The 18,000-nt window shown below is 41.7% G+C and overlaps 1 protein-coding gene across 7 annotated transcripts; it reads right to left on the bottom strand.

The window, feature by feature from the left end:
* Positions 1–48: 48 nt before the first annotated feature.
* On the bottom strand, positions 49–18,000 carry ALG6 (ALG6, alpha-1,3-glucosyltransferase). 7 transcript variants are annotated; one of them, XR_001873209.1, is made up of 16 exons: positions 17,912–18,000; positions 15,705–15,816; positions 13,434–13,518; positions 11,570–11,659; positions 10,797–10,885; positions 8,946–9,028; positions 8,219–8,283; positions 6,157–6,342; positions 5,784–5,919; positions 3,691–3,776; positions 3,212–3,296; positions 2,057–2,127; positions 1,699–1,767; positions 1,104–1,302; positions 548–952; positions 49–205 (listed from the first exon to the last, which is right to left on the bottom strand). XR_001873209.1 is itself a non-coding variant. In XM_017805361.1 (16 exons), exons 3-16 carry the CDS (start codon positions 15,784–15,786, stop codon positions 755–757), a joined length of 1,524 nt encoding a protein of 507 aa, XP_017660850.1. In that variant the 5' UTR covers positions 15,787–15,816; positions 17,216–17,265; positions 17,912–17,940; the 3' UTR covers positions 458–754. The 7 variants fall into 7 exon arrangements, 6 of the variants coding, with proteins under 6 accessions (XP_017660850.1, XP_017660846.1, XP_017660852.1 ...); XM_017805361.1 differs by lacking the exon at positions 49–205 and adding an exon at positions 17,216–17,265 and having other exon boundaries at positions 458–952; positions 17,912–17,940; XM_017805357.1 differs by lacking the exon at positions 49–205 and having other exon boundaries at positions 458–952.

Here is an 18,000-nt window from a genome sequence, read left to right as displayed (position 1 = left end):
TCTGAATTATTGGCAGTGGAGGCCGTGCTGCACCCAGGGAGAAATTGCAGAGTTGAGTTCAGTTTACGTCTGCAAATTGCTGTGCAAGGAGGGGGGTTGTTGTGGGTTTGGGGTTTTTTTTTCCCCCCTCATACCTGGTTTCCAACTGCACTGCAGCACCTCAGCTTTTACTGCAGGAGAAGCAAGAGGGTTTGGCTTTTCAGTCCTGTTGAAGAGAGAGCAGTTGAGTCCTAAGACTGCAGAGGTGTTAAAACCACTTAAAGCAGAGCTGCTGACCAACAGTGAAGGAAGAAATGTCACAGTGGAGGAAAGTTTGCGTCACAAAACAATTCAGCAACACCAATTCAGAGCTGCCAGTCCAGTGTTTTGACTTTACCTGCATGACTTCCTTATGCTTTTTATGCTGGGAAAGGAACAAACTCAATGCTACTTTTGCTAATACAGCAAATACAGGGTATTTTAGCATTAATTCAAAATTTGGTCCTTTATTAGGCATTTTAGGTTTACAAATGGTAACAAAAGTATGACACCTCTGAAGAAAACTCACCAAATCATATTTCCAATGCTCTTCAACAGACTTCTCCTTTGAAACAGTCTTTGATTGTTTTGTGTTTGAATAGGCCAAACGTGTTTCCTGACTTTCCCTGGGTTCCAGTAGTCGTGTCCATCCCAAACAGGTTCCCCTGCAGCGCTGACAGCACTCACCAAACACACTCTGTCCTGCACAGTTCAGTCCTGGAGCTCCACAGGTAGATTAACTGATTTTCTTCTGGCTTTTGCTATTCTTGGAGTCCCAGAGTATCACAACATTAAAATACACCAGAAATAATAAGAAGTGTAAGCAGGAAACAATGGACACGGATATGGGGAATAAATCCGGGAGGCTCTGGGGAGGAGGCACTGCGGCACTCAGGAGAGACAGCACACCCATCAGGGACAGGGAAAGGAGGAACTGGAAGATAAGGAATGATGGATTAGGTGTTGGTGATGTAACACCTCAAACAGGTGAGCTGTTACTGCATTGTTTAGGTGCTCTGTTACAGCCCCCCCTCCACTGACACTTCTGTGCTGCAACTCAAAGTTACAGCAATTAAATCGCTTACCAGAATCCTGACAATCCTGGGAAAGGACTTAAACCAAGACACATAACCCTTCAGGGAAAGGGAGAATGCTTTGAGCTGCAGGTCCTCTGCTGAGGTCTTGTCCAGGATGGAGAAGGAGGCCAGGCAGGTGGCCAGGAATGCCGGTGTGGTCACGGCATAGGGCAGGAGCAGCCCGTCCCTCAGCAGGAGAGGCAACATGCTGGGAGCAGGATCATCCCAGCGTGAGGGCACGGATCCAGAGGTGTTCCAAAGAATGAGAAGAGGAAAACCAGTAAATACATTTACCCTTACAGGACTTGGGGAAGAACATGGTGTTCAGAGAATCATAGAATGGTTTAGGTTGGGAGGGACCTTAAAGCTCATCTTGTTCCACCCGCCTGCCACGGGCAGGGACACCTTCCACTATCCCAAGCTGCTTCAACCTGGCCTTGGACACTTCTCTGGGCAACCCATGCCAGGGCCTAACCACCCTCATAGGGAAGAATTTCTCCCCAGTATCCCATCTAACCCAAGTGGGAAGCCATTCCCCCTTGTCCTGTCCCTCCATCCCTTGTCCAAACTCCCTCTCCAACCATGTTAATAGTTTCCAACTCACCTGAAAGTTGATACGAGTAAAAACCACGTGGCCATAAAGGGGATTTCATTTATGATTAAGCAAACTGGGCTAGAACGAAAAGAGGAAAAACAGGGATCAGATCTTCCCTTGTCAAACACCCCTTCCAGGTCCATGTGGGACATGCACATGGAACAGCAGCACCGGTGACTGTCCCCTCAGCCAGAGTGACACAGGACAGACCAGCCAGGCTGTACTTCAAACCTTCATTTCCAGGTTATTCAGAAAAGCAGATGTGCAGAGTGTTTAAAATTCAACATATTTGTAGGTTAAAGAGCAGCATGCAATAAGAGCTCAAGGAAAAGATCAAAATATATCCCCAGGAATATAATTTACTTACACTGCCACCAGAAGAATGGATTTTTCGTGGACTTGAAAGGAGAACAGGAAAAATGACAGGGCACAACTAACCTTAGGAAAGGAGATCAGAGCTGGATTAGTGTGTGTGACTGCAATGCAAAGCTCTGCTTTAGTGTCTCTGGCACAGACTCCACATGGAGGCAGGAGCTCAATGATCTGAGTTTTCTAATTAACTGCTTTATTTCCTCCAGTGCCATTTACAGGCACCAGAGCAGCTCCTGGAACCACCCACACGTGGGTGAAAACACTTGGTTTGAAAGTTGACCAGGATTAGTCAGAAAGCACTTCCTGCAGAGCCCTCACTCCTGCTCAGCTTCACCAAGAACATCTCCACCAAGGAAACACAATGTTCACCCACACAGGCACTGGAAAACCTCAGTCATGGTAAGAATTACCCACCCTTTTGACATAAAATTTTGCTCCTCATCATGAACAGTTAATACACCGGAGGTAAATAAACTGGTTTGGATTTGTTTTTGCTCCCACCAAATAAAAAACACACTGCAAAACATCAACTAAATCTTAGAAAGTGTGACTTCTAGGCAGTGTTGTGATATACTCTCAAACATCGCTCACATAAATCAAAAACAGAAATTATCTTGTAACTCTCAAAACTTTAGCACCAGCTCCATATAATTTTTGATTTTTGCATAAGTCATGGCAATGTGCTTCAATTCAATGGTATGACTAAGGAAAGGCAAACATTTGGGATAATAGGATCATTTTATTTTCAAACCACTAATGAGCTCACAGTGTCCATTTGGGAACTTTTTAATTGAATTTTGCAGCTGATGCAATATGAAAAACTAACACTTTGGTAGCTAAACAAAAAGAGGAGAAATCCCAACTCTGTATGAGGCTTTAATGTGTATGGAATCTTCTGAAGGCTCTTCGGAGGAAGATGATAAAATACAACATTAAACAAAGAAAATTGAGGCTAAAGTAAAAAGTCTGGGTTTAAAAGACAGGTCAGACCCCCTGGACACATGAAAGTAAAGCCCTTTTTAAGCAATTCCTTCAGCATTTCATGGCACACACCCCTCTGTGCTCTGCAGCAACTGCTGTTGGAGTGCTGGTCACACCCCAGTGCTGAGGGGTGGATGAAAACAAGGAGCAATTACAAACAAACACTTACCAAAGCAAATTTAAACCCTCTGAGGGAAGGCTGGACAGTGAGTTTGATACAGGCAGGAAGCAGGCTCAGGAATGTCACAGCAAAACTGGAGAGTTTTGTAAGAAAAACAGTTTAAATACATGAGCAACTACATCCATTAGTACTTCACTCTGCAGGCCTAGACCTGAATTCTTCACTTAGTTGAGAAACAGACCTGTGAGCTCTGACTTCTAAGAGCACTAAAAGGGGTAATTCTTTGAATTTGCAAATTTTAACTGTTTTAACCAGGCAGCTTAAATCAGTATATGGACAAGCAGGGAATTTTTCAGTTCCTAACAGCACTTGGGGAAACCCTCATCACTTGGGAGAAAAGTACAGCATAGGAAAGAAAATGTATTTTCAATATTTTAAACACAACTTCTCATAGTTGAGAAAATTCACTCCTTTTGCAAAAAATAACGCAGATAAAAACTACCTAAAGCACTTAAGTTATGTCTTACCTGAGTTTGAGCTGAGTTTGAGGTGATACTACATTCTTTATCTTTATAAGGACACTTAGACTGCACCAAATATTGGCTACTTTATCCTGGAAGAAAATAAAAAGGTAATTAGTGATAATTATATTCATTTAAACTTATGTTTGTGACAACAGTGGGGCTTGGGAGGTGGGGATTGTTGGGTTTCTACTATGAGAGTGCAAAAAACACTTGCAGATGTACATCATATTCTTTCTTAGATGTACTTGAGCCTATTCTGAATGGAAGTTTCAAGAGACTCAATTAAAACATGCTCTAAAACAACTGAGAAATTGTTCTCCAGCACACGGGACAACTACTTAACTCATGAGGCCACATATTCTGTGAGAATATGGCTCTGACACCGTGTCCCTGAGCAAACAAACACTGGCACATGAGAGTCCCTTTCCAGGAGGACGCCGTGCTGGCCCATCTCATTCATGCCTGGCTGTGGCTGTGCTCAGTGCCCGCCAGCACTGACAGAGTTAACCCCTAATAAATCAAGGAGTCTAAAGACATTAGCAGTTGTGCTAGGATCACTTTCCAAATTAAATCTGTAAGCACAGCTCGTGAAACTCATCCCCAAGCAGCTGCTGGAGGCACAGCTGTGTGGACAGAACACCACGGAGGCACCAGCACCAACAACTGAGCCACCTCCCTCACGTGCTCGCCAGCAACACGGGATATGCCCAGGATTCCGAGGGGACACGGGTTTGGCAGCACCAGCAAACACCACTTCACAGCCAGCACCATTCTACAGCCTCAGCAAGTGTTACTGGGCTGCAAAGGGACACAAGTCAAAGAACCTGTCACACACGCCCCGGGCTGAGTTACTGGGCAGTGCTTACGTGGACAATTTCTCATTTTATCCGCATTAGCATCCAGCAAGTCACTGCCCTGAGCAGCCCAGGAAATATCTGGGCTAATATTAGACTAAAATCCTTCAGCTCTTTCGGACTCATTGGTTATTGTCATTTACAGGTTGTATTTTTAAACTTGGTACTGAATAAAAAGTGTGGTGACCCAAACTATTTCTTCATAAATTCCAAATACTCTCCAAGAAAAAGGGTCATTTTTTTGGGGGGAGGGGGGTGTCTGTGTGAGGAGGGGTCTTTTTTGGAGAGGTTGTTTGGTGTTTGTTTGTTGGGATTTTTAAATAAACTAGCAGAGAGCACATGAAGAACACTTCTGTACTGCTGCCTTTGGTACATCAACATTAACTTCTGAAGAAAAACATGCCAGCTGTGATATTATCTACATCTGAGAAAGACTGGAAGAATAATAAACATTAATTAAACTACATAAGTATTTGCTTTAATCCCTGTGACAACACAACCTGAAATTCAAAGCTTCATTTTATTGGTTAAGCTTGAAGGTGAGAATCTGCTGTATAAGAGTGTAATACTGACTCGTGCCCTAATTAAGCAAAAGAGCAGCAACAACTCCCTGTGAGTTGGGAAATGGGAACCCTTTCTTTCATCCCAAAACTCCTGTGGCATTGCCACTAGATAAGGGAGGAATTGCTTTACTGGATTAAGGCTGCAGTAGTACTCAGCACTTGCCAGCACGCAACTGTCCATAGCCTTAGGAAAAGCAGAACTGGCCTAAAACTTTTGGAAAACATTGTGGAAATTGGCACAAGGTGGGTCAAAAAGGAAGTTCTGGGCTGTACCCACAAAATTGTTTTAAATCCTTTTTTTTAAATAGTTAATCCCACTGAAAAGAGCTGAGAAGAACGAAAGACAGGCTGAAGCTGTTCACTTTCAAGGTTACATCTTCTGACACTGTCAATTACTATGGAATCTATTTCAATGGAAAAATGTATGGATTGAAGTATGGGTCTGATGATGGGATAAGTGTTGTCTACTGGTATAATATCCTGGAAGATGCCAGCTGAGCTGGGGTTAAACACTGGATTAAATAACTGGCAAGGACTGCCTGCTGAAGAAGCCTCTCGAATTACCCGTCCCGTGGTGTGTCTCCCCCATGAAATCCCTAAAGGTCACACTGAAGGTTTCTCAAGGGATCTAAGAATACAGGGCAGGGGCAGTGGGGTGGGGAGAAGAAAACATGCATGCCTCAAACAAGCCTCTGTCAATGGGAAAGAGTCTTCTGAGTACTTGCATGATTTGTTCCACGTCGGTGCCGAACGGGAGCCAGCAGGCAGCGAAGGACAGCACCACTGTCCCTGCCAGTTTGGTCAACAGCACCAACCTGGGCCCAAGAGAAGAAAAAAAGCTCTCACTTCAGGAAAAGCAACCCAGCAGAAATACCTGCCTTAGATCTCAGCAGCAAATACTCATTTTGCAGGAGAGGAAGACGTTACAAAAGTAATCTTCCCCTACAGCTGAATTGAGAAATGCCCACATGCAGATTAGGAGAATCCCACTCTCCATGCCAGGCTGCCCAGGCGTACTCCTGAGAAAGACAGAACAGTTTAAAGCCACTTACCCCTTTCCTTTCAGTCCCTTCTTGAAGCACTTCCCCAGTAAATAGCAAAAAAAGGGCAGGGAATGGTAGAGCTCCATTTGCTTGTAGTTTAAGGCCAAGCAAAAGGCCACCGAGCCCAGGAGGTCCCAGTCATGGGACAAACAAAGGACACCCCACAAGGCAAAGCCGAGGCTCACTGAGTTGTATATGGTTTTTTATGTCAAGGACAAGACACACATCTCAGTTCTGCAAGTCAGTAATTAATGCCCTGAGGGACAGGCATAAATAGTTTGGAAAATTAGTTTTTCCAAGTTAGTTTTAAAAACACATTACCAGTTGTGACTATTTCGTTCACAGAGAGAAATAATTTTACTTCCGTTTAAAATGTAATTTTTGTATTTCTAAGGCTTGATTCAGAGCTTGCACAGGCAAATATGAGGACAAATTATGTGTGTGTTAATTACATATATAAAGTACATTCAGTCAACCAAGCTTTTGGTGACAGTACTGTACAACATGCATCAGGGAAAACTTTCTTTCTGTATTTAGATAATTAAGGAAAACGCTTTCACAAGGTTCTCCTCCCAGCTTACAAAAGATATGTGCAGAATATTCAAATATATCAGGGTTTAAATTATATGTAATTTAGTTCAAGGACTTCTGAGGTTCTTGTGATTCTATTACACTCACAGTGCACCCTCATCCATGACCAGTTCCCTTAACTGCTAATACTGCACAAACAATGAATAATAGTTACTAAAAGCAATGTTGCTGCCTTATGACTTTGAAAACAGGTTCACAAGATCAGTAAATTTGGAAGAGACTAAGCTATGCTTACTATTAAATTGCAACAAAATATTAGCTTTGTCTTTTACTTGGTGTTCTTAAAAAAATGAGATAAACCAATAGGGCACAGAATCCCAGAATGGTTTGCTTTGGGGGGGACTTTGAAGCTCATCTTGTTTCACCCCTTGCCATGGGCAGGGACATCTTCCACTAGCCCAGGTTGCTCCAAGCCCCATCCAACCTGGCCTTGGACACTTCCAGGGATGGGGCAGCCACAGCTTCTCTGGGCAACCTGTGCCAGGGCCTCAGCACCCTCACAGGGAAGGATTTATCCCTGATATCTAATGTAACCCTGCCCTCTGGCAGTGGGAAGTCATTCCCCTTGTCCTGTCACTCCAGGCCTTTGTAAACAGTCCCTTGCATTTCTTGTATTGCCAGAAATGTCACAATACTTGGTTTCCCTCTGTCAGTGTAGGTATCTGTAGGACACATCCACATGGCCCATGTTGCTTTCAGCCCACTCCCACTTCCCACTCCCAGTCCTCAGGTGTATTTGACAGCTCATTGATTTCCCATCAGCAAACTCCCACCAAAAGGCCCTGATCTTGCAGCAGTTTAGATTAAGCAAATCTTTGCCTTCCTGGGAGGAGGGCACAGGGAGTGATGCTGTTCATGTAAGAGTGGCAGGGCTGGACCAGCCCACAGAGGCTCTGCAGGACATCTCTGCTTCCTCTGCATCCCCCCAACATGAGGTCAGCTGACAGCATTTGCTTGTTCATGTACAAACCCAGTACAAAACCAGAATTCTTATTAAAACAGATCCCCTGTGAAGGTGTCTGCACCAACAGGGACCAGTCAGCCCTGGATTCACTTCCCTGTGAAGCCAGGACAGAACAGCCCATTTTATAGAACTGAACATTTCCCACAGCTACTCCTGACACTCCTCAGCCACCCAAGCAGATCTGAGGTGATTCCCTCTCCAAACACAAATCACAGGAGCACAAGCCATCATTCTCTTCCCTGTCACAGCACCACTGGTGTTGTCTGCAATCAAGTGACTGACAGAAATACGAGCTGGAGGCACAGAAAGAATTATATTCATGTTTGGATTGATTTGTCCCAATATCAATAATTTTTATCTCAAATATGTCTCAGACTTACAGTTTCTTTGATATCTCTGCTTTGGGGTGGCAGAAGCCCCTCAGATGACTTTGTATGCAAGACCAGCCAAAAATAAAGTGCTAAAAACAGTGTTACTCCATAAACACAAATTCATCTCAGTGCAGAACAAGGATACTGGAAGTGTCCATGGTCAATAAGAATGAGGCCTGGATAAAGTAGGATACAGAGAGCACTGGAAACCTGGAAAGAAGGATCAAAAACGAGAGGGGACAAATGATTATTCCCAAATTAGACATCAGACAGAGGAACTTACACCTCTGCAGTACAAAAATATGTCCCTCCTTGGTGCACCCTATACGTAGGAATCTTATTCTCCACAAGTAATCATCTGTCAGTGACAATGTGAGGAATAAAAAAGGATAAAAATTTTCCATAAATGAGAAAATATTGAATATTGCCTGTCCTTTGCAAACAGCTCAAAGATCACCCACACCCATCTTAAACCTTAAACCACTCCAAAAACCAGGAGATTTATTATTCCAAAATGTATTGAATCTACTGTGAGGAGTGTTCAAGAAAAAGCAGTTCTCAGATGCCCCTGTGCCACACCATAATCTTGCTTTTACTGCTCAAGTAACAAATTCAGAAAGAAATATAATTCAGGAGTTCATGGCTACTAAACTTCAGAGCACCTTGTTATTGAAAGCATTAAAATAATTGCTGTAAGATAAAATAATGGCTTTTTTAATCTTTTTAACTGAAAAGCCTTTAATATGAGCTACACTGATTGTCAGCTTTACATGGGTTTTGGATGTTAATTAACTCAGTGTTACAGTCCTACCCTGTTGTAACAGTGTTTTCTTTGTTTAATTTACACATACACACACACACCAGGTACTTGCCTTCTTTTTAGCAGATGTTTCTTTCAAGGAAGAACAATATAAAATAACTGCAGGAATATAAACCAGCAAATCAGCAACAAACACTGCAAAATAAAGATTAACTTTACATTAGAATCCTCCTAGGAGAAGACAAGGACAACATACAGGCAAGTGAGCATTAAAATATCAGAAAGTTCTTCATCAGAATAAACTGGGCAGTTCCACTTCAAAGGACAAAAAGAAACAGGTCCACAGAATTTGATCTTGTTAATGTGTGTAAGGCTCATTTCTGATGTCCCAAAGCTGCTGCTTCCACGTGTTCAGCTGTCCTGGCTCCTGGCACAGCCTCAGTCACACAGGGAGCACACTCTAGTTCCTCACATGCCAAAACCAGGGAGGCATTTGGGAATGCCCCAAAGAAATCGGCTCTGACTGGATCCAGACAGGTTCTTTGATGGGACAGATACTCTGGGGGCACAACTAAGAAGCTCCAGATTGTAACAATCTCTGTGTGAATTAGTGATGTGGGTAAAGAGACTAAAACTAGTGATTTGGCTTTGATAACCTGCCTACAGCAAGTATTTGTAAGAGAGTTGACAAGAAAACAGAACCAGCAGGTTCCCCTGCCTGGGATTATGCCAAGCAGGTGAATTCTCCTTGAGCCTGAGAAAAACCTCAGATTATTTTTAAAAACCAGTTTCATAAAACGTGCAATGGTTCCAAAAGGGAAAGTGTACTTTGCCTCTTTTTAGCCAAGGTCTTTGGAAGAAAACGTTTCAATATCTCAGTTACCCAGTGATGAATTGTTTTGCCAGCTTAAGCCACAACTAAACAAATATACCCAAGGTGTTAGCAAAACAAATACACTGATGCTTCAAATAAAGCTGACATTGACCACTCTGAATTATTTTAATGCATTCTTCTAATGGCTACTGTTAAAGTGTTTATCAGCTCTCTAGATCCATCAGTGGTTTGTCAAGTCAGTTGATTTCAAAATTAATAAAGACCATTTCAAGGGTAATTAAGTTCTAGTGATTTTTATTTTTTTTTCAATTCGATCAATTACCAGAGACCAGACTGAGAGGTTTGTGAAGTACAGAAAAGCTATTGATGAACAACAAATTCTGCTGTTGCAATCAGAAAGCATTTTGTGGAACTTGAGTGTTAGAGAAAGCAACACAGACTTAAAATGAAGGAAAATAGAAACAGGATTAGAAGAGTTCATTGGAGACATTGTTTGCTGTTTTCCTGATACAGTTACCAAATCAAGTTATCGACACATTTTCTCTCTACTTGTTTCATCATTTTCTTTGTAGTGGCAGTTCAACACAACCAAAGAGTTAGGAGAGTGACTGCAGGAAAATGAAATTCAGAATAGATGTGGTAAAATAAATTTTTACTTTTTTGTTAACAGTAATAATACCAAATCTCTTTCCCTTTGAGATCAAGTATCTGCTCATAATAAAGATCTCTGAGACCTCAACTGGCTGTAAAGCCAGTGAATGCCAGTCTACATGTAATTTTAATATAAAAACCAAATTTGGCTAAAAATGAAAAGACTATTTATCAGAATGGAAGGGAAAATAAGAATATTATTTTCAAAATTAAAAAATTAGTCTATGCTACAAAAAGTAGCTTTGTTTCAGAGTTTTTAATGAATCAGTTGGGTTGGAAACTTGTTTTTGTATTTTATATTTATCACTATGGCAGAAGAGGAAAGAACACAGGACTTTGGTTCATAAATGGACCTGCAAAACCACCTCAGTTAAAGAACTGAGAATAAACCAGAAAAAACAGAGAAGCTGCATATCAAAGATGTTAAATGAGTGAGCCAAAGGTGCAGGACCATCCTAAGGAATGTGATTTCCCTACCTGTTGTCCGCATAAACAGCTTGTGTGGCTGACTCTCGTAGCCCCGGGAGCTGTGCAGGGCAACCCAGTCAGGATTTATTAACTTGGCACTGGAAAACAAAGTACAGACACATCAAAATGCAGACAGTTCTCATTTCCCTTTACACTCCTCTCAGCCAAAAAGATGACATGCACAGGAGCATATTCCAAGAGTCAAGATGAATGAGAAGAAATATTTCAAAGAGCAATAGTGATCAATGAGAGATCTTCCTCACCCCCAGATCAGTTTACACTATAAACTATTTCACAATTCAAAAAACCCAATCTTTGGAAAAAGTAAAAAGGGAGTACAATATTTATTAGAACAAGATAACCACCTTCAGTCTGGTTCCACTGACTTTTAAAAAAACAATTGTAAATACCTTTCATACTTAAGTATTAAATATAAACCATTTACAGTTCACATAGATGCCCCACATAACTCTGCCTGTGCACTTTAACCTACATTCTTATTCCATAAGTCTCATTCCAACGAGAGTAAAGCCCCTGTGGAAAAAGTATTCCAATAACAGAATTCTATTTACATGATATCCAGTCATCAAATGACACTGGGGCTCTCCACACATGAGAGCTTTCCCGAGCAATGCACCCAGTTCCTACAGCACTTTTTCCCTGGGCATCACTGATCCAGCAGTGGAAAGCTGGATATCCAAGCCACATCTAAAGCTGCTAAAATTTACAGACCTGGCAAAAAGGAGAATGTAACACAGAAGTATTTGAAATCCTGAACTTACATGTAAGCACACACAAAACTGTGATAGGCTGTGAGAGGTGGATAATCAAGGCCCCAGTACAGGAGGTTGTTATCGCTTGTGTTGAAGTACCTAGAAAAAATAAAATTAAATTTAAATAAGTATCTACATTTCCAGCTTGGTTTTGGCCCAAGGAAAAGGCTGAATGCTAAATGTATTCAAAATCTAAAACAGAAGCTAGCAACTTGTGTATCTGTTTAATTTTACTGCAAATAAAGAAAATCTCGAGCAACAAAGTAACAGTAACAGTGACTCAGAGTTCACATATTTGTGGCTGCAGAACAGGTTTAGAAAAGCTGCTAAAGTTCATTTATCTGGAGCAGGAAAATCCTAGTTCTCCCTCAGAACTCAGGTGGACCACGTGCAAGAAAGGAAAAGGATTTTCCCATTTGTGATCCCATTGTGTCAGTATTTCTATGGAAGGCTGGCAGCAGTTCAAATTGTCACCTCTTCCAAGTGAGAAACAGAGGGTTTTGTCCAAGGAAAAGTTACAACAGTAAGGCATCAGATCCTTTTTATCTCCCGGTGAAACACTGATTACTCTACTCCAGCTGCCACAGGGCAAGCTCTTGGCTTTTCCAGTTTCTCTCTTCAAATGCAGCCAATTTTTGACATTTATTATAGTAAATGATATTTCTTGAATTCTTTATGAGCTGCCTGAAGTGTCTTATGAGCTGATGATAAATCACATTTCTTTGAGTTGCATCTCTGCTTCTCATCCTACAATTCAAGACCGCTCACGCCAAGGCGGTGCAGATCCTTCGACAGAATGTAACAGTTTGCAACTTTTAGTGAACTTTACATTTTGGGGAGTTTATTTTTTTAATTTTACCTTACATAAACTCATAGTTTCAATAAAAAACCCCAACCCCATATCCAGTAATATTTATCAAGAAAGCCTTCAGAGTTTTAATTAGCAGTAGGATAAGAACGTTCTTAAAGCAGCCTTTAATAAATAATGTCAAGACTCTAAAGAACAACATAAATAAGAATTATTTAAGTTCTAGAATGTAATCCCTCGCATAGATGTGTTTTTCCCAATGCCCAAGATTGAATACGACTTTGCTATATTAGAGATTGAATTCCCAGACCAGAACCAATCAAAAAAACCCTCAAACTTCCATTAAAAATATAAAATTACATAAATGATAAAAACAGAGAGCAAATACACCAGGACCAAGATGCCCACCTGGCAGCCCATCAGCTAAACCCAGCCTGCAACAGTTTCACCTGGCCCCTGGGAACGCCTGGAAATAATGGCTGCTATAACTCCTAATTTTAAGTGGATATAGTTCAGTGTAGCAGAGTGGATCAAAGCTACCAACTCTATTATTATGGAATATCCCTTATCCCAGGTTTGGAGATGATAATACAGATACAACAGGATGATCTGAGGTCACTACACAGAGCCACCTGCAGATATTTACAGAAATACAATTGAATTAATATCCTATTCTGTCACATCAGTGTGTTCCCCAACAGCTGAGGAAAAATTACACCAGACAAACACCACCACTGTCCCTGCTGGAAGATGACCTGGAATTCCAATATATTCCAGTTTGTGTTGTATCATACACATGGACTAAATAATTTTTACTGTTCCATGCATGATCTAAGGAATAATAGCAATAATGTAAAAAGAAATAAAATATTTGGAATAATTTTCCTTCTGTTTTAAGTGGTCTGTACAAATTAAGGTCGCTATCCTTACATCTACATTCCAGGCACTCACATCTAAAAAATCTAACAGGAAATGGGTGGGAACAAAGGACTCAGAGGTGTAAAACACAACCAAAATTTCAGTACATTCACCCTTTGTAAGCTGAGCTCCACCAGCACCACCTACCACTGCCTGATGGGTAAATTGTAAGTAATTTCTTGCCAGTGCCTCTGAGCTTCATAGTCTCCATACATAGGTGGTTTTCCTGCACCTACAAAAATAGGATAAAGCAGTTAGGAATTATTTGGTTTATACAGATTGCTTTCCCCCAGTTATGTATTGCATATTAATATACTACTGATTTTATTCTCCATTGTATTGTAGAGCAAACAGACACTGCTATGCAGTCTCACAGGGAGGACAAAAAAGGTATGTGTTCTTTTGGCTTTCTGGATATTTCTGCAATAAGCATTTATCAAGGCACTGTGCGGTGAAGAACTGCTTCCTCATCTGACAAAAAAAATCATTTCCAAGTGTAGATGAAAAATGGGGCACTTTCACTGATTTTGTGTGAACTACTGCACTTCCTTAGACCATGTTCTCACCTGTGTTCCAGCCACGTTGTGGCACCTTACTATTAAAATCAACAACCAGCCTTTTTTCATGAGAAAAAAAGCTTTATCAATGCAAACACTTCAGTGTCTACTCAAATAGTTCCCTCAATGGAAGGTTAACTCTGATACTGGCAGCACGTTAAGCACCTTCACACAGTTTATTTACTTCTATTAACCTGCTTATTGAGAACAGAGACTGGCCTGATTGTACTCCCAGTGAAATACTGACATGAGCCAGACAGAGATTTAAGGGTTTCTTTAAAATATAGGAAAGCCATCTATATTTCTTCACATGATCTATGTTTGTGGGAGTCCCACAAGCTCAGATATGTAGTATTTATTCCCAGAAAGTGGAAAGGACATATTATCTCTGCTAATTTATTCCTGGATGGTAGAGAGAATAGATTATCTCCACTATATGACACATTCAACCTAAAGTTTCCTAAATAAGTGAGGTCACCGAGCAACAGGAGTTTTATCAGTGTCAGTTCTGGAGCTATAAATCTAGTGGAACATAGAATCTGCCATAGGATTTCTGAAATTCAAGATTTTAATCCAAAGTTTCATTATAAAAAGCCAAATACAGACTGGTCAGTTAATTTAAGAACACATATTTACCTTCCATCTACAGCAAGCACGGAGTATACAGACACACTGGGTTAAAAATTAATAAAAATAAAATATTTTATTTTAAAAGGGTTGTTCCTTTTCCTATTCCAAAAGGAGTTACATGATCATTGCGTAGGAAATCAGATTAAAAAAAATGTTCTAGTTTAGGTGTTATTTTAGACTATCTTTCAAAGTCTTGATAGATTTGAAATTAAATCAAGTTTTAAAAATCCTGTTAGCAGTGGAATTGTAAATACTTGAAGTGCAAGAGAAATTCAGTGTTGTGTGGCAAAAGATAGGGTGTTTTCTGCCTAGAGATGGGTAACAGAGCCTCAGTTACCTACAGATCTCTCAGAATGGCATTTTCAGAAAGCAAACTCAAACCAAAACAACTGGGCATGCAACTCAGGTTCAAGCAAATTCCCTCACTTGAATGAAGCCCAGCAGTTACCAGTTCAATCACCAGAACACTCCTGAACAGCTCCAACCACTCAGGGGACGAGGCTCCAACTGACTCAACAGAAAACCAGAGCTGGACTAAACTGAGCTTGTGATACTTTTAACTGATGAAGGTTGAAAATAATGGTTCGGTTTTTATTTTTTTCCTCAGTTTGCAGAGAGCAAGCTCAGAGCAAACTTATGCTAAATGGGAATGGCACTGAGAGGCTTGGAAAGAAACTTGCTAATTCTTTGCAAGTGTTCTGACATGGGGAGGAGAAAAACTCATCCATTAACAGGATACAGCTGCAGCTCAGGCTGTAAACAAGCTCAAGGAAGCACAGCTCCAAGGCAGAGTAATCCCTCACTCCACGTCACTTTTACACTGTCTTCATTAGCACTACTGTAGTTTTAAAACCATAATTCATATTTAGCTGTCTGATATCGAATTTAAAGGACAATAGTAAACAAATCTACAGTTGGACTGCAATATTCTGCACATAAAGGCACAGGGGAGAACAGCCAGATGTTCGACCTAAAACACTGCTGACCACCACCACCCCTCAAAAAAAAAGTTTTGGTGTTTTTTCCCCAGTGTTTTGTTCCAAGCAGCTGTGATGTTAATCACTGCACTCTTCAAAAAACAAGAACAAGGAATTCTGAGGGAAATCGAGACACACTAAAATACGATGATGCTTGAAATAACACATTGTTTCCTATTTATGATTTCACATAAATAAAAAGTTTATTTTCATTTACCCCGGGGTCCACAATTCAGCCTGTGAAGGTGCATTACCTGAGTAGGAGCCCAGTGACACAGCCCAGCGCACAGTAAGTGCCAGTAACACAGTAATTGTCATTAAGCTCCACTTCTCCATGGCTGGCCTTTGTAACAAGCCAAAAGGGACCTGAAAAAAGACCACAAACATTGCTACAATACCATCCATGGGGTTGTTCCTTGGGGATTACTGCTAGTCCTGGTTGAGGCCACTTAGTTTCTCAGTTAAGAGCACCACTGCCAAATTAGGCAGAGTGTAGATCTGGGATAGGCAGCACTGCTGGTTTGAAGGTATTACAGGTTATTTAAATGAGGGCTGATCTCCCAGCAAACTTACTTGACCACACTAAGGACCCAGTAACAATAAGAAACTGCCAAATCAGTAAAAATTAAAGGCCACATGCATCAAACTCAGAAAGCAAAAAACAGGAAAATAATTATGTTGCCCTATGTAAAAAGAAAAAAAAAACAAAACAAAACAAGCCACTAACTAACTATAGAATATGCAAACTTTGACCCAAAGAAACAAAAATATTTTAGTCTGAATTAGAAGAAAAGTGAGGAAGAAACTAGTCCAGCCTTGATAGTGAGAGATGGGATGAGCCTGGGTACAACTGGCACAGATTTTCCTTGCAGGAAAGGCATCATTTGGCTTAAGAGAGTTTAATATACTTGTTCATGAGCACAAAAAAAAAAGGCAACAACAACAACAAAACCACACAAAAAAAAACCAAAACAAAAAACCAACCTCCTCACAGCAGCAGTACTAAGCTGCTGTTTTAGTAACAGACAAGCAACATCCAAGGCATATTTAGGTGATTCTGCTCAAACTACATCCATATTTATTTCCAATTCACAGAAAGCTGTGACCCAGCACCACCAAGGGAAAAGTTAATTAATAATATAAATCTGTGGCAGCAGTAGATCACCATCTATCCATAGAAAGGTGAACACTGACATTTGCATGTTTTCAATGTGCCTAAACCACAGGGGAGGCACTTTTATCTAAATAAAAGATAATGGGGTCGACTTCATAGATCCTTTCACTCTAAGTGGACTCTTGTGCTTCCTAAATTTGGGTCTAATAGACCCAGGGTCCTATAAGAATTCCAAAATCAAGCATCACAAGCCCAGCCCTTCCCTTCTATAAAATACATCTGCCCTTCCCTTCCAGCTCATCAAAACATTTATTAATTAATTACACCTTTTTAATTTCCACATAACATCTACACACTCCCCATCTCTGTTCCTCTCATTTACTTCTGCCATTCCCTACTTTTGGAATAACTTGTTTTTCTGAGATACTGAATTTCTTTCTCTCCCCTCAAAAGTGGTTCTTGAAATAATTCTTTCCTACTTATTTTTCAGCTTTAGTAATTATCTCATACCTCCTGAAACAAAAAGCCACGCTTTTATTAGAATCTAGAGCACAAATCTCTAGTTTCTGCTATCCTGTGAGTAACAATATTAAACAAGGAAGAGGTTTCAGGGGATGATAAAGCTGGTTTGGTCAGTCCCAAACTTTTCACCTTCTGCCTCTGCACGTGTGACACTGACGGTCTCTATAGTGAGATGCCACCTGGAAGCATATGGTGAAAATCACTCAAAAATCCCACTATCCTTCCACACTGCCCACGACGAAGATAAATAACACCAACACAGACCACCCACTCCTGGCCACAGGGACGCTGACAGAACTCAGCCGGCGATGCACAGCCCTTAATACAATCTGCTTTTAAATCAGCACACGTCTCAACAGCGCCTTTCCCCTCCTCAGAAACGCGAACGCTGAATGAAGAACTTAATCTGTTGCAGCAATACCCGTCTGTGATCCTGCTGTTCCCCTCACCCTGGTCAGGAGGTGCTTTTACTCCTCCCAGTCCTTCATCCCCCTCATGACTCACTCACCCCGCTCTCAGATCCCACTCACACACCTCGCACCCCCTGGCCTCCTCAGAGACCCCCAGGATAAGCTGTCGCTGAGGGACTCACGGCCAGGGCTCCCTGCGAGTCCGCCCGCAGGGCGCTCCCACCCACCAGCGGACCCTGCTCCCCTCAGCCTCCAGCCCCCTTCACCCCTCAGCCTCCAGCCCCCTTCACCCCTCAGCCCCCGCAGTCCCTTCACCCCTCAGCCCCCCTCGCCTCCCTCAGCGCCCTCATGCCCCTCAGCCACCTCAGCCGTCCCAGCCGTGTCAGCCGCCCTGGCCTCCCTCAGCCCCGCTCACCGCCCAGCTCAGCCGGTCCCGTCCCGTCCGTTCCCGCCCTCGCTCCCTCACCGGCTCGGCCGCCACGCGCGCTTCCGCCTGTGAGGCGC

The sequence above is a fragment of the Lepidothrix coronata genome, unplaced genomic scaffold (assembly GCF_001604755.1).
Source record: "Lepidothrix coronata isolate B3197 unplaced genomic scaffold, Lepidothrix_coronata-1.0 Scaffold12, whole genome shotgun sequence".
In the NCBI taxonomy this organism is placed as follows: domain Eukaryota; kingdom Metazoa; phylum Chordata; class Aves; order Passeriformes; family Pipridae; genus Lepidothrix; species Lepidothrix coronata.
The sequence above is the reverse complement of the archived record's forward strand: the minus strand, read 5'-3'. Positions and strand labels throughout refer to the sequence as shown.

Excerpts from the sequence above, each read along its gene's own strand:
- ALG6 (XM_017805357.1), bottom strand. The coding sequence starts at position 15,786 with ATGGAGAAGTGGAGCTTAATGACAATTACTGTGTTACTGGCACTTACT. Across the intron at positions 9,029-10,796 it reads GCTGTTTATGCGGACAACAG|TGTTTGTTGCTGATTTGCTG; the intron begins GTAGGGAAATCA and ends TTTATTTTGCAG. Across the intron at positions 8,284-8,945 it reads AAACATCTGCTAAAAAGAAG|GTTTCCAGTGCTCTCTGTAT; the intron begins GCAAGTACCTGG and ends CCTTCTTTCCAG.